This window comes from Protopterus annectens, chromosome 6.part0 (genome assembly GCF_019279795.1).
Source record: "Protopterus annectens isolate FY-2018-M chromosome 6.part0, PAN1.0, whole genome shotgun sequence".
NCBI lineage: Eukaryota > Metazoa > Chordata > Ceratodontiformes > Protopteridae > Protopterus > Protopterus annectens.
The window spans coordinates 36851992-36866354 of record NC_056737.1 but is presented as its reverse complement, the minus strand read 5'-3'; the positions used below and the strand labels follow the sequence as shown (position 1 = coordinate 36866354).

At 40.2% G+C, this 14363-nt stretch overlaps 1 protein-coding gene across 1 annotated transcript in view; it reads right to left on the bottom strand.

Moving 5' to 3' along the window:
* LTK (leukocyte receptor tyrosine kinase) overlaps nucleotides 1–14363 on the bottom strand; it is a 1073506-nt gene that overhangs the window by 447996 nt on the left and 611147 nt on the right. Inside the window, exon 12 of the mRNA XM_044073449.1 lies at nucleotides 558–687. Coding sequence (XP_043929384.1) covers nucleotides 558–687 — 130 coding nt within the window. The remainder of the gene's footprint in view (nucleotides 1–557; nucleotides 688–14363) is intronic.

Genomic DNA, 14363 nt, shown 5'->3' with positions numbered 1-14363 from the left:
ATGAAGTCTGAAACTCAATCATCTGTCATTATTTTCTAACTTCAGTCTTTTGTGGTTTGTCACTAATTTGCCAGAAAACCACAATTTTATGAAAAACAGACCAAAAATAGGAGGCAAAAATCTGGACATTATGTAAAAATCTGTACAGTTGAGAGATACATCATGCATGAGGATTGTACCAACTCCGAAATTAATCAGATATGCCTTTTTTAAAATAAGCTTCATTGTGTGTCAGAAAACAAACAAACAAAAAAAATGATAAGTCCATGGGTAAAAAAAAATTCTAACATGGGGTACTGACACTCAGAAGCTTGACAGCACAGCTTATTAATTTATAATTATAAAGCATGGTCATTATAAAACTCAAGACAAAAAAAAAACACTGTTTTTACCACCCGCTTCCAATCACAAAGGAACTTTAAAATGTTTTCAGATTTTGACACTCATGACATATATGCTCTAAAAGCAGTTATGCCAATATCCTAAGTGGAGCTGGGGAGCTGGTAGTGCTTCTTTGTATACAGCAGACTGTGCCCATCGGTGCACACAGTACTTACCACCTTGGGTCTGTTCAGCCTCAGGAATGATTTCATGTCTCCTCCAGCCATCAGTTCCAGCAGTATGAACCTGGGCAAAGTGTGCAGGCTTACTCCAATACAGCGCACAATGTTGTCATGGTTGAATTTACTGAAAACATAAGGATGTAAGGTAAGTGTAAGAATATATCCTAAAAATCTAAATACTTGTGCTTCAATCCCAGATATTGTTATATCAATATTATTAACCTAAATATGTTACTTCATTTTTCTATGTGAGGTGATACCCTTAAAAGGGGCACATCTGTTAAGTCTAATGGTATTACTTGGTCAAGCAGATGAAAACATTAAACTGACAGTGTTCAGAAAGTTGTATATAGTATGACCCCAAACCTCAGAAAAAAAATCTCTAGTAGTGGACTTACTGTATTAATGTAGAAATCCAGTATTTTATAAACAAACACTAAATGATTTTCAAACTTCAGGATTATCCTTCTAAATACCTTACGATCTAAATGTTGAATGTCAAAACAAAATCTATTCAATTGCTCGAACTAACGTTTCGAATTTGGCAATGTCAGAAATCATCACCTAGACATCCACATTTGAATGTATTTGAAATGTCAGGAGGTGACATTAGACCCTCAGGCAGTTGTGCTGAAGCTGCCAAAGGAATTGTTTATCTACAGGACAAGTTTTTACAGTTTTGCAGGGGGGCAAGCCCCCCTGCACCCCCCGCACCCCCCACAAATTATATATTCCAACTCCGAGATCGCACTATAGTGAGGAAAAGGGCAAATTTCCTGATCCCCACTGTAGTGTGATCTTCAATCAGAATGTCAATCTCGTATTAGAAAATGTACACTACCATTCGCTAATGTGAGTTTGAACATTTTCAGAATGGCATTACAGAAACTGGCAAACACGCATTCGACCATCCCAGTTTTGCATAAGCGCTGTACCACATTTTGATAGTAAACCTAAATCATTCATGCATGTCTATCACAGTTTTAAACTGACATCTGTAACTGTGCTGAACAATTACAGCTTACATTATTTCACACCAATTATTGCTGGAGCAGATTTTTAAATATTTAACCACACCAGATCTAAAAGATACTCTGTTTGTTTTCATGTGTATAGTGGTACTCCATATTTACTCAAAATGTACCAACTAATGGATCATATCAAACATTCATTCACTGGTCGCTGCCATTTTGACTCCATTTTTTTCTTAAACTTTACAAGTTGATTTGTTAATAAGACACAAATTGCCTTTAAAATAACATTCAAAACATAAATTTCAGTGTGTTAGTGATAAAACATATATGACCAACTTAAAGAACCTCATGCAGTGACTTAAAAATGTTGGGTATGACATGACTTTAAGGGAAATGAAATCCTAGAAATCACTAAACAAAACTGAGATGGCAAACAATTTCACATGATATGAGACACGTAATAAAGAAAGACAGTGGATGCAAGCAAGGTCAGAGTATAGAAGAAAAATTGGCATAAAAATAGATGAATTGGTAATAACCTTGCACAGGTATCTCCCACACCTCTGCTATTTGTATATGCAGACTCCAAGGTTGCACCATCATGGAGAAAGGGCAAATCTCTGGTATAATGGCAATTCATTCTTCTGGGAAAAGCAGCTTGGATACACACTATTGATTGTACTGAAGAGTGTCAATCACTAGTATTTTGAAAACTAACTTGATTCCAAGGCAAAAAATTATCCTTTTCTAAAAGTATGTAAAATAAAATTATTTGTCTGTTATGTTTTATCTATACTGTCAACAGCAGGGATTCAGTATAAGACTGCTAGTGATACATTTACAAGTATGAGGTTAATATGAAGTGTAAATGTAGTGTCTAATATCTAATATGCAATATCTGAATAAATATTTTAAAGCTAAAGCAGCATCAATTTTTTTTGTTTCTGATTTCGGTAATTGTTGGAGTTGACATTTATACTTAATTCATTCACATTTACTGGTAGGCTTGAGTTTAAGCTTACACAGACCAACAAAAGCAAACTGGAAAAAAGATCTACTTGACGTAAGTGAACAGAATCCAAGCAGATAAAATGTAGTGGAACAAATGATGGCAGCAAGTCCAATTGAAACACACAGTTCATTTACAAAACCAAAGGCCATTTATTAAAATGTGAGCACTTTCGCAGTCAAGAAAATACTGCTTCATCAGGCAGCAAATAGATTTAAATACATCAGTCAACCAATGAAAACACTCATTTAATTAAATATAAAAAACACACTGTTGTTATATAAATGATAAAGGACATAAAATCTGCTTCCATAGGTATGCTTCTATAAAACTATTTACACAAGACAGAGATACAAGCAACACTCCGTAGCATATCGCCTACTCTGAGGTGATCTCTGCCTAACATATAAAGCTATGTCAAACCCAAAGCTGCTGGACATTCTACACCTAAAGAAATCCCAATCCCTCCAAGCTACACGCTCTAGGAACCTAAACCTTGTCACCACAATAAACAGGACACTCTGGAGGGATAGACTCTTGTCCCAGAGACTTCCTATACTCTGGAACAAGCTACCCATCTATGTCAAGCAAAGTTCTTCATTAGCACTCTTCAAGAAAAATGTTGATAAATGGATGGGAAATAGAAAATACACCCCAGGGATCACTTCTGTGTCTGCTGGACAGTGGCACAGGAAAATAACTTTCTTGGGTGGCGTAAGCTATGGTACCTTGCTGGCTAGGCTTATGTAGGCCTTTGGGCCGATAGCCTAGTGCCTACCTATGAACCTATGAACCTATGAACATGTCTCCCTTATTTGAAATAATATTTATGGATCAATACCATTAAAAAAAAAAAATATATATATATATATATATATATATATATATATATATATATATATATATGAACATCCATACTAATCTACTTAAAATATTCCTAGCCTTAAGGGCAGTTTTGATGGATACTCTATCATTTAATCCCCATCCCCTAGATGCCTCTAATCTAATTATCCATCTCATTTCAGATGTCTCAGTCAGATTCCTAACATCCCCCCCACGTTCACTCAGTCTCACAGTTTCTAACACTAGAAATCTGAAGTTGTGTGAATCATCATCACGCAAATTGACATGTTTGGCTAATGCATTGGTGGTCGACTTAATGCTGATGTTGTAAAGATGTTCTCTAATGCAATCTTGTAATCTTCCATCAGTTTTACCTACGCAGAATGACAAGCATGCTACACAGTATGCTAGATATACTATATGACATGTATTACAATCAGCCTTTACCTTAAAACTCAATTCCTTACCCGTATCCGGATGTATAAAGTTATTAGTTGAATCTATATACCCACAATACCTACAGTTGGTGCATGGAAATGTACCGCAGGGGGGGGGTCCAACATTTTTTATTTTTATACAAAAAATGTGGTCTCTCATCAACTATAGACCTGATGTTAGGGTCTACCACTAAAACTTGCCAGTGTTTCTCTAATATATCAGTGATTTTTCTGACATTGCATGAATAAACAACAGGTAGCCTAGTCAAAAAACTATGACCTGGTTTCTTGGGATATGCATTGCCTGTCCCCCAAGCACCCTCAGAAAAATAAGGTTTCCCCTGGGTAGATCTTAATCCTGGTATAGTATTTAAAATACTATCAACCTCTTTTCCATTATATACTTTGTCTTCCAACTTATTTTTCAGAGAATCCAACTCATCAAGAAAGCCCATTTCACTTGTATTTAACCTACATGTCCTCATACCCTGACCTGACACATGTTGGACGCATACTCTGTCGATGTAGGTACATGTTCCTGTAACACTCCTTTCTATAAACCTTTGTATCAAAGGTGTTATCTACCTTCTTGATAATAGAAATATCCAAGAACGCTATCTGACAGACTGACTTATTTATACTAAATCTCAAAAAATCAGTGGTGGTATTCAAATAATTGTAAAATACCATAAGTTGTTCATCAGTCCCCCTCCATATCATAAATCATCGACAAATCTGCAATGAAAATGAATGTACTCCGAATAAACAGAATCAAGTACAAACCTCTCTTCCCATACAACCATAACTATATTGGCGTAGCTATTGGCACCCATCTCATAATACTGAAAACACACAGGATACCAACACTTACTATATTCCAGCACAAGTACATACAGAAACAAATAAAAGACAAACCATATTACTTTTCTCCAAGTATAAGCAGGGGGGGCTGTGCCCCCCACACCCCCTGCTACGTAAATATATCAACTCCGAGATTGCACTTAGTGTAGTGAAGTGCAATCTCAGAGTTGATATATTTAAGTAGCAGGGGGTGTGGGGGGGTGTAGCCCACCACATGGGGGGGTGCAGGGAGCTTGCCCCCCAGCTTATAGTTGAAGGGTAATATGTTTCTGTATGTACTTGTGCTGGAATATAGTAAGCACTGGTATCCTGTGTGTTTTCAGCATTATGAGATTCAGTATTTTGAGTTTTCAGTATTTTGAACTTTCAAGATTTTGGTTTCAGGATTTTGGGCTTTTAGGATTTAGAACTGAACCCATATATATATATATATATATATATATATATATATATATATATATATATATATATATACATGCATACATGGTTTATTGGTTCATAGGTTCATAGGTGGGTACTAGGCTATCTGCCCAAAGGCATTTATAAGCCTAGCCAGAATGTGTTGGCTTTCGCCGTCCCCTTAGATTAGTTCCCTGTGTCTCTGTCCAGCAGAGCCACTGAAGTGATCCCCGAGGTAAACTTTCTGTTTCCCATCCACTCATCAAGGTTTCTTTTGAAGAGTGTTAGCGAGGAGCACTGCCTAATGCAGATTGGGATCTTGTTTCAAAGCATGGGAAGTCTCTGGGACAGGAATCTATCCCTCCAGCACGTCCTATGTATTGTTGTGGTGAGGTTTAGATCCCTAGAGCGTGTGGCTCGAGAGGATAAGGTTTTCTTTAGGTGGAGCTTGTCCATCAATTCTGGGTTGGACATGTCAGGCAGAGATCACCTCTGAGTAGGCGGTATGCAACCACGTACAACTGGAGTTTCTTCAGTCGAGCTGCATAGGGCATCTGTTTGAGGCCATTGATCCTCTTGGTGAGGTACTTCTGTGGTCTTTCCAGCTGTTGCAGGTGTCTTGTAAGGTATATCCCAAATGGGGCATTGTACTCTAAAATGGGTCTGATGACTGATGAGTAGAGGGGCACAATGACCTCTTTTGATCTGGATGCAAACCCTTTTGTGATTAGGTGGGTCACGTAGAAGGAGTTTCTAACCACTTTGGCAATGTGATTACCAAAGGTGAGATTACTATCTACTTGGGTCCCCAGATCCCTTATTATGTCTTCCGTATTTAGGGGACTACCACCTATGTGGTAATTTGTGGGTACTTTGTTTTTTCCAAAGGGGATGACTATGCACTTTTTGGCATTTAGCTTGAGGCCATGATTTTGACACCTGGTGTCCGTCTGAGTGAGACCTTTTTGGAGGATGTCTGTGTCAGCCAGCGAGTCAATTATAGCCCCTAGTTTGCAGTCGTCTGTGAACTTGGTCAGCCATAGTTCTCCTGTGCTTGCCTGTACCTCTGAGAAGAATATGCCGAACAGGAGGGGTCCTAGGACTGAGCCCAACCGGTTTAGAGATGGACCTAGCTCCCGCAACTCTCACCATGTGGGTTCTGTCCGTGAGCCAGTTGGCAACCCATCTTGTGATGTAGGGGTTTATGTTCAGGCTGGTGAGCTTGTCTATAATACCAGAATGGGGAATGGTGTCGAAGGCCTTAGCGAGGTCTAGGTAGGCTGTGTGTACCACCTTTCCCTTGTCTATAGCCTTGGTAACTGTTTCAAAGAAGTCCACCAGGTTTAGGAGGCATGATCTGCCCTTAACAAAGCCAAACTGGGTAGGGTCCAGTGTTTGGAGGTTCCCAATGTCTCTGTTAATGAGTTCCATGATGATGCGCTCCATAGCCTTGCAGACCAAGCTAGTCAGGTTTATAGGGCGGTAGTTCCCGGGGTCTGTTGTGGCTCCACCTTTGTGGAACGGAATAACCGTTGCTGTGTGCCACTCTATGGGTATGTAGCCTGTGGAGAGGCTGAGTTTGAACAGTGTGTTTAGGTGAGGGGTTAGTTCATCTTTGAGCTCATGTAGGACACAGCCTGGGACACCGTCTGGTCCCATTGATGCTGAGTTTTTGGCTTTGGAGAGGGCTGTTTTAACCTGAGTGTCTGTGATTTCAAGGATTCTACATTCTTCTGGTATGGTTATGGACCCTTTTGGGGGTGAGAGGGGAGTGAAGTTTGCGCTGAACCTGTCTGCCAGGATGTTGGCAATATCGGTTGGTTCAGTGTATTTTGTGCCATTCTGCACTAACTCTGAACAGTCTGAGCATTGCCACTTAGATTCTTGACATAGCTAAAGAATGCCTTGTGGTTATCTTTGGAGTCCTTGGCAATTTTTCTTTCAAAACTCGCCTTGGATGATTTTATGAGGGATCGTAGTTTCTTGCTGATACTGATCAGGGATGTCTTTCCTTCTTGGGATTTTACTCTTTTCTGTACTAGTGTCCTCCTTCTATTGTATAGCTTGTTTATGGCAGGAGTCCACTAGACTGGTTTCCTTTTCTTGGAGGAGTGAGTCTTGGTTTTGCTTGGGATCCATGCATTCTTGTAGCTGCCCATAGAATGCATTAGTAAAGGATTTTGCAGCTTGGACAGTGTTATCCTTCAGCATGGGGGCTTTGAAACTTTCCACCTCGGTCTTAGGTAAAGTGAAGTTTGCTTTTGAAAAGTTTTTCCTGGTGGCTTTCTTGTCCGGGGGTGGTGGCGGAATATGGATATCCAAAGTGATTTGCTTATGGTCAGATCTAACCAGCGAGGGCTTGACCTCTGGTGTGGAACACTGGTTGCCCATGTTGGTGATGACCAGATCCAATATGTTGTCACCTCTGGTGGGAGTGTTGACCAGATGAACCATGGCATTTGAGTTTATAAATTCTAGGAAAAGTTGGGCAAGGGAGTTAGTACTTGAGTAGTTCTCCCAGTTAATGTTTGGGTAATTGAAATCACCCAATATTAGGGTGTTTGGTAGGACCTTTATGTTTCCCAGTGTTTCCAGAAATGTGGAATGGGGGTCCTAGGATATGGTGGGTGATCTGTAGCAAGCTACAATTTGAATTCCAGTTTTGCCTATTGTTAGTTGCACGTGGATGATCTCTGAAGCATCGTGCTGTGCCACTAACCTGGAGGTGTGGGTATCCTTGATGAATATGGATACGCCCCCGCCTTTTGTATTTTGGTTTGGGTTCTGTGGCTGAAATTTATGGTATGAGTTGTAGCCTGGTAGTGCTGGGGTGCTCTATGGAGCCTTAAACGAGGTTTCTGTTACTGCACATATATTGATTTTTTTCCATAGTGAGGAGTGCCTCGAATGTGTGTATTTTGAGGTTCAGATGTCTGGCATTGAGTAGCATTACCTTCAGTTTTTTGTTACTTGTGCTATTTACGGTGGTGGGTTTGTCTTTTGAGCCTTGCCTAAAAAAGACACTATGGGGGTGGCAAGAGCCTTGGCAAGTATTCGAAAGCCTGAGGGTGACAGGTGCAAGCCATCTCTAGCGAAGCAGCGTGGCTTGTTGAGCATGTCATCCCAGGTGGACACCAGAAACTTAGCCAATTGTTGAAATCGAGAATTTTTTCTTTATACCATGGTATCATTCTTGGTGAGGGCAGGATGCTACTCAGGGTCAGGGTCATACCGGCCTGGGCTACATGATCAGAGAGCTCTTCCATGTCTCTTTTCATGTAGTCCAGGGAGGTTTGGCTCAGGTCATTCACACCAACATGGATAATGACAGAGTCATATTTGTACTTGTTCTGGAGTGACCTGAGTGCTTGTGTTATGTGGCGGATCCTGGCACCTGACAGGCAGCTAACAGTAACCTTCTATTTATTCAGCCTAGTGAGTGGGACCTCGGTGTACCTGAATATAGAGTCACCTATTACTAGTATGTTGGGTATGTTATTTTGCCATAAGGGCTGTGATTGCATGGCATACTGGTTTTGTGAAGTATGTATTTCATGGTTTGTGTTTGGGGGTGAAGGTTGCATGGATGTTTGCTTTGGAGGTCTCTGTTGGTTTTGCAGATTTTTATTTACAGCCTCCGAGTATGTTTCCATGTATTTATGTGTGTTTTTTGCCTGTGCTGGTTTAATGGGTCTATGTAAGACTGGTGGTGTGATGCAAGTATTTCCCTTTTCCTCTTGACTGTCTGATCCAGTCTTGGGTTGAGAGAGCTTAGCCTCTAGTTTGGCTGTATAACTGCATCTCTCACATGTATTAGTGTTTGGTGGTACGAGGAGGGGGTTGTCTGTGTACATGAGGCAGTTGTAACATTGCCTCAAAATGCCCAGATTCACCAGTTGGACTGAAGAGTACACCTGAAACTGCCCTTTGGACATGCCTGGATAGGTACAGTGAACTGTTTTACTGGATGGCTGGTAAGGTCGAATAGAGAGCCTTGTCCTTCTGTACAGTACAGGAGGGTCTAGTGCTAGGGTTTATAAGTGCTTGCTATAAGTTTTGAGCAAGTGCTGGGCTGAGAAATGAATGGCTTGAGTGCTTAAGTTGAAAATTTGTCTAAAATTGAAGAGGAGACTTTGTGGAGCCGGGAATAGTTTTACCCTAGCCTTGCTGGCTTGCAAAACCGGGCAAATATGGTATTTATAGCAGGGAAATGAAAGAGATAGAAATTAGCCCAAAATGGCCAATAAACTACGAATTTATGGGCTGAAACCACTCCTCCAGGGACAGATAGGCTGCTCAAAGCTCCCCTCTCTCACAGGTGAACAGAGAAACTTCCTTCTATCCAAGTAAGGTATGGGCAAACAGAGATTTGTAACACAGCCCTGAATTCAGCACTAACCTGAAAACTGGACTGTACTAGCTTAGAAAGGTGGGAAACAAGTATGTATATATATATATATATATATATATATATATATATATATATATATATATATATATATATCTTTTTTTTTTTTTTTTCAGAAAATAAAGCAGATACACTCAAAAAACAGTTTAAAAGCACAGAAAAAGGATAATTATTGTTATATATCATATATATTATATATATGGGGCACATGAACAGTGGTGTAAAAATACTGAAACTTTACAATGCTGACCTCAAAATTCCTAATAACAGCACACATGTACTACATATATACACTGCATTAGCGTATGACTAGTCAGCAAATAATATTACTCCCTTATTACCGAAACAAATACTAACGTGTTATGCTCTAACACATGATAATGCTCTCACTTGTGGAAATAATTTCCTGCATTCAGTCAACAGCCTTTTATACTTATATTTTTTTTATTTATTTTTATTTTATATTTGTTTACTATGAAAGTCCATCTGGACAAGCTGTCCTTTGTCAGCGGAGGGCCTGGGAGAAAAGCTCCACATTAAAAATAATCAGAGGTTTAAACTGGTAGTACAATTTTAGTTGTACAGAATTACAAATACTTTCCTTAGGTACAGAGGTATAAATCAAGCATATCACATATCATTTTAGCACAACATTTTCAGTGATCTTGGATTACAGTGCAGAGTGTAGCATACATACTAATAATACAATTCCAATAAGCAAGGATTTTGAATGTTCAATGTTTAAAATGATCAAACTAAAAGTCTAATGTTAGATCATAAACTCTTGTACTCAGCCAGCAGTTCAAACTCCTTGTGAAGGTATATGTTGTTGTTGCGTCTTTCGGCTTTTCCCGGTTAGGGGTTGTCACAGCGGAACTCCGGTCCACTAATGATTGGTAGTTGATTTTTACATGCCGAGTTACCAGCCCTGATGCACAACCTTCAACGAAGGTATGCCCATTCACGCATGTCTCCATGCAGAAGACGCTCTAGCTGATAATCGAACCGGAGAGCATCTAACTGTGAGGCGACAATGCTACCGCAGCATAAATTGTCCAAATGTTCTAATTTGGAGTGGTAAAGTGTTCTACCATATTCCCGATTGACTGTGCAAAGTTCTTATTTGTTTGTAGGTTTCATTCCTGGGTACTTCATTAAAGGACGGTTTGTTCTTAGTTTTTCATTTATGTTCTTTAATTTTAACACCGGAATTAGATGCAAATCTGTTGTTATTCACAAATGCATAGCTGTTACTAACACAACATCAAAGAACCATAGGTTCATAGGAGGTTACAAGGTTAATGGTCCTGGAGCCTTTTTAAGCCTAGCCATTTATGCACCAATTTTCCAAATTATCAATGCCCACAAGCTAGAACAGTTTGGATATATGCCTGTCCCTTAGGGCATCTACAAAGTGCCCATGTCCTTAAGGGCCACAGGTGACAAGCCAGGAGTGAATCTGTGATTTTCCATCCACTAGACCAAAAATGCATTTGAATATGCTTAGGGAACAGCTTTGTTTCACATGAATGGGGAATCTATTACAGAGGACGGGTAATCTCTGAGACCTGTCTCTCCATCATGTTTTGCTTATGTTATGGATGAGGTTTAGATCCTTATATCTAGAAATTCTAGTGCTGTTTGTTTTGCAAATGTGTAGCAGATCCATGAGGGCTGGATTGGAGAATGCCTTGTAGGTTAGGCATAGAATGCTCCTCAGTAGTCTGTAAGAGACTGAGTACAGGGACAGAGCTTTGAAGCGGTCTCTGTAAGGACATATTATTTACACCCTGTATTCCTTTAGTGAGGAACTTCAGTAGCCACTCCTGCTGATGCAAATTCTTGGTCAGGTACATACTGAAGGATGCAGTGAACCCGATTATTGATCTAATCAGGACTTTCTCCTTAGATATGGATGCCATGCCCTTACATATAAGTTGCACCACATAGAAGGATTTTCTTACTACCATGGACAGGTGGTGATCAAAGTTCAGGTGTTTCCAAGCCCCTTACCACTGGGTCAACTCTTAGGTGAGTGTTATCAGTGTTGTAATTTGCAGGGGTGACCATCTTCCTAAAGGGTATAATTATGCATTTTTTGTAGTGAGTTTTAAGCGATGTTTCTGGCAACAGTTATTTGCTTGTGTCAGACCCTCCTGGAGGATATCTACATCTTTGGAGGAATTTGATGATTGCACCCCAGCTTGCAGTCATCAGCAAATTTGGTCATCCAAATGCCCTCTACATTTGCCTTGACTTCAGAGAAGTGTATTCCAAACAGGACAGGTACCAGTATCAAGCCCTGTGGGAAATTGCTAGTAACAGGCCTCTTGGTGGAGGTACATTCCCCCATCCTAATGGGGGGGGGGGCTTTTTTGGAGTTTGTCCTATCTGTGAACCATTTGGCTATCCATCAGTTGATATAGGGATTTATGCCTAAATTTGTGAGTTTGTCTATATGTATTGTGTTAAATGCCTTTGCAAGGTCAAGGTAGGCAGTATGTACTATTTTGTCCTTGTCCATGGCTCTAGTAACCTTCTCGAGGAAGTCCACCAAGTTTAGTAAGCATGGCCAGCCCTTGACAAAACTGAAATGAGATGGGTCAAGTATTTGAAGATTTCCTATGTCTTTGTTTATCAGGTCCATGATAATTCTTTCTATGGCCTTGCATATAAGACTGGACAAACACATGAGTCTGTCGTTCTCTTGGTCTGTTGATAGTCTGCCTTTGTGTAGAGGGATGACAGTTGCCGTCCTCCATTCCTTAGGGATGAAGCATATTTGGGGGCTGTGGTTTTATGGAGAGTTTAGTGGGCCTGACAGATCATGTTTCATGCTATTTAGGATGCATCCTGGATATTATCAGGGCCCATTCATGCAGTGTTTTTGGCTGTGGAAAGTTCAATGAGTATCTATTCTTTAGTGATAGTTGGTGAAGAAATGGTAAAGGGTATTTCTTGGGGGAAACTGTGGATGATAAGGGGGTGAAATTTGAGCTATATTTATCGACCAGCAAATCTGCTATATCCTCTGATTCAGCATAGCATTTTATGTTTACTATTTGTTCAGCACACTGTTATGTGATCCCTTTAAGGTTGGCTAAATAGTTAAAAAATGCATTATGGTTATCCTTAGCCTGGGAGGCTAGTTTTGCCTCGAAGGTGGTTTTGGTGGACTTGATTAGTCCCCTGAATTGTTTGTTGAGACTGATGAGGGAGTTTTTTTTTTTTTTACTTTTGGGCAGAGCCCTTCCCAGTTTTGGAAAGGATTTTCTTTTGTTGTACAACCTATTTATACTGGGGGTCCACCAAGGGGGGGGGGGGGGGCTTTTTTGGAGTTTGTCAAAAGTTTATTTCAGTTTGGTACTGCTGTTTCTATGCAGTTATTTACATGCTTGTGTAGGGTTACATAAGCACTACTTGTATAGGCTACCATGTTCTCTGAGTTGAGGGGAGTGGGGCTTGGAATTTAGCTAGGCCTTCACTTAATTGGAAATAGTTAGTCTTAGAAAAGTCCTTAAAAGTGTGGGTGATTGCTGGGAGTTCAGCCTTTATATTTATTTTAAGGGTTACCACTTTGTGATTTGATTGGACCACTAAATACATTGCACAAGGGGGATACAAATGCTCCCTCATATTTGTGAGTATCATATCCAGGATATTTGCACACCAAGTAAGTGTGCAGACTAGCTGTTCTAGGGTGCTTGTATTGACAAAATCCAGGAACCTTTGAGTCTATATGTTAGTGGTTGTGTATGCATCCCAATTTATGGTGGGATAGTTGAAATCACCCATGAATATGGTGTTGGGCTAAACTGTGAGTGACTCCAGTACATTCAAGTATGTGGCTATCCTGGGTCATAAATCTGGACATGTATATATTAAGGATATGGCACTGGACTTTACCTAAGGTTAGTTGGACATAGTGTTGCTCAAGCATGTCATATTGTTTCACCAGTCTTGAGGTGTGCTTATTTTTATGTAAATTGATACACCTCTACCTTTTGGCCCTTCTTGTGCAGTAGCTGGTCTAAATGTGTGGAATGCATTATAGCCTTGTACTGCTGATGTGCCTTCCACGTATTTAAACCATGCCTCAGTAACAACATAGATGTCAATACTCTCCAGGCTAAGGAGTACTTCCAGGGAGTGGAGCTTCTTGTTGTGGCTTCTGTACACTGTCAACTCCTGAGTTAATAGTGTAAGGAGGCAATTTCTCCAGCCTGTGTCTGTGACTTAAGTTATATAGATTCATTGGTTCATAGATGTTTACTAGGCTAACAACTACAAGGGTATTTTTAAGTCTAGCCATGCATTGCAAATCTCTGACAAGTTCTGGTACTCTTGATAAGTGTAAGCCGGGGCCTGGGAGATGAACCATTTACATGCTGCCTGTGTCCATTAGAGACACCGGTGCCAAATCAAGGATGAATTTTCTGTTCCTCATCCAACTGTCCAAGTTACACTTGAATTGGGTAAGGAAGGAACTCTGCTTCACATGGATGAGGAGCCTGTTCCAGAGATGGGGTAATCTCAGGGATACATATCTGTCTCTCCAGCAGGTCCTATTTATATCACAGGCAAAAGTTATGTCTTTAGAATGGGTAATTCTGGTGCTGTTTGTTTTGCAGATATGCAGGAGTTGCATCATAGTGGGGTCTGACAATGCTTTGTATGCAGGCATAGCTCTCCCCTCAACAACTTGTAGGAGACAGAATACAGAGAGAGGGCCTTGATGCGGTCTGCATTGGACATGCTACTTATACCCTGTATTCTTTTCGTGAGGAAACTTCTGGTTAGATGCATGCCAAAGGGGGCACTGTACTCAATGATAGGTTGATGAATGCCAAACACAGTGGAACAATGACT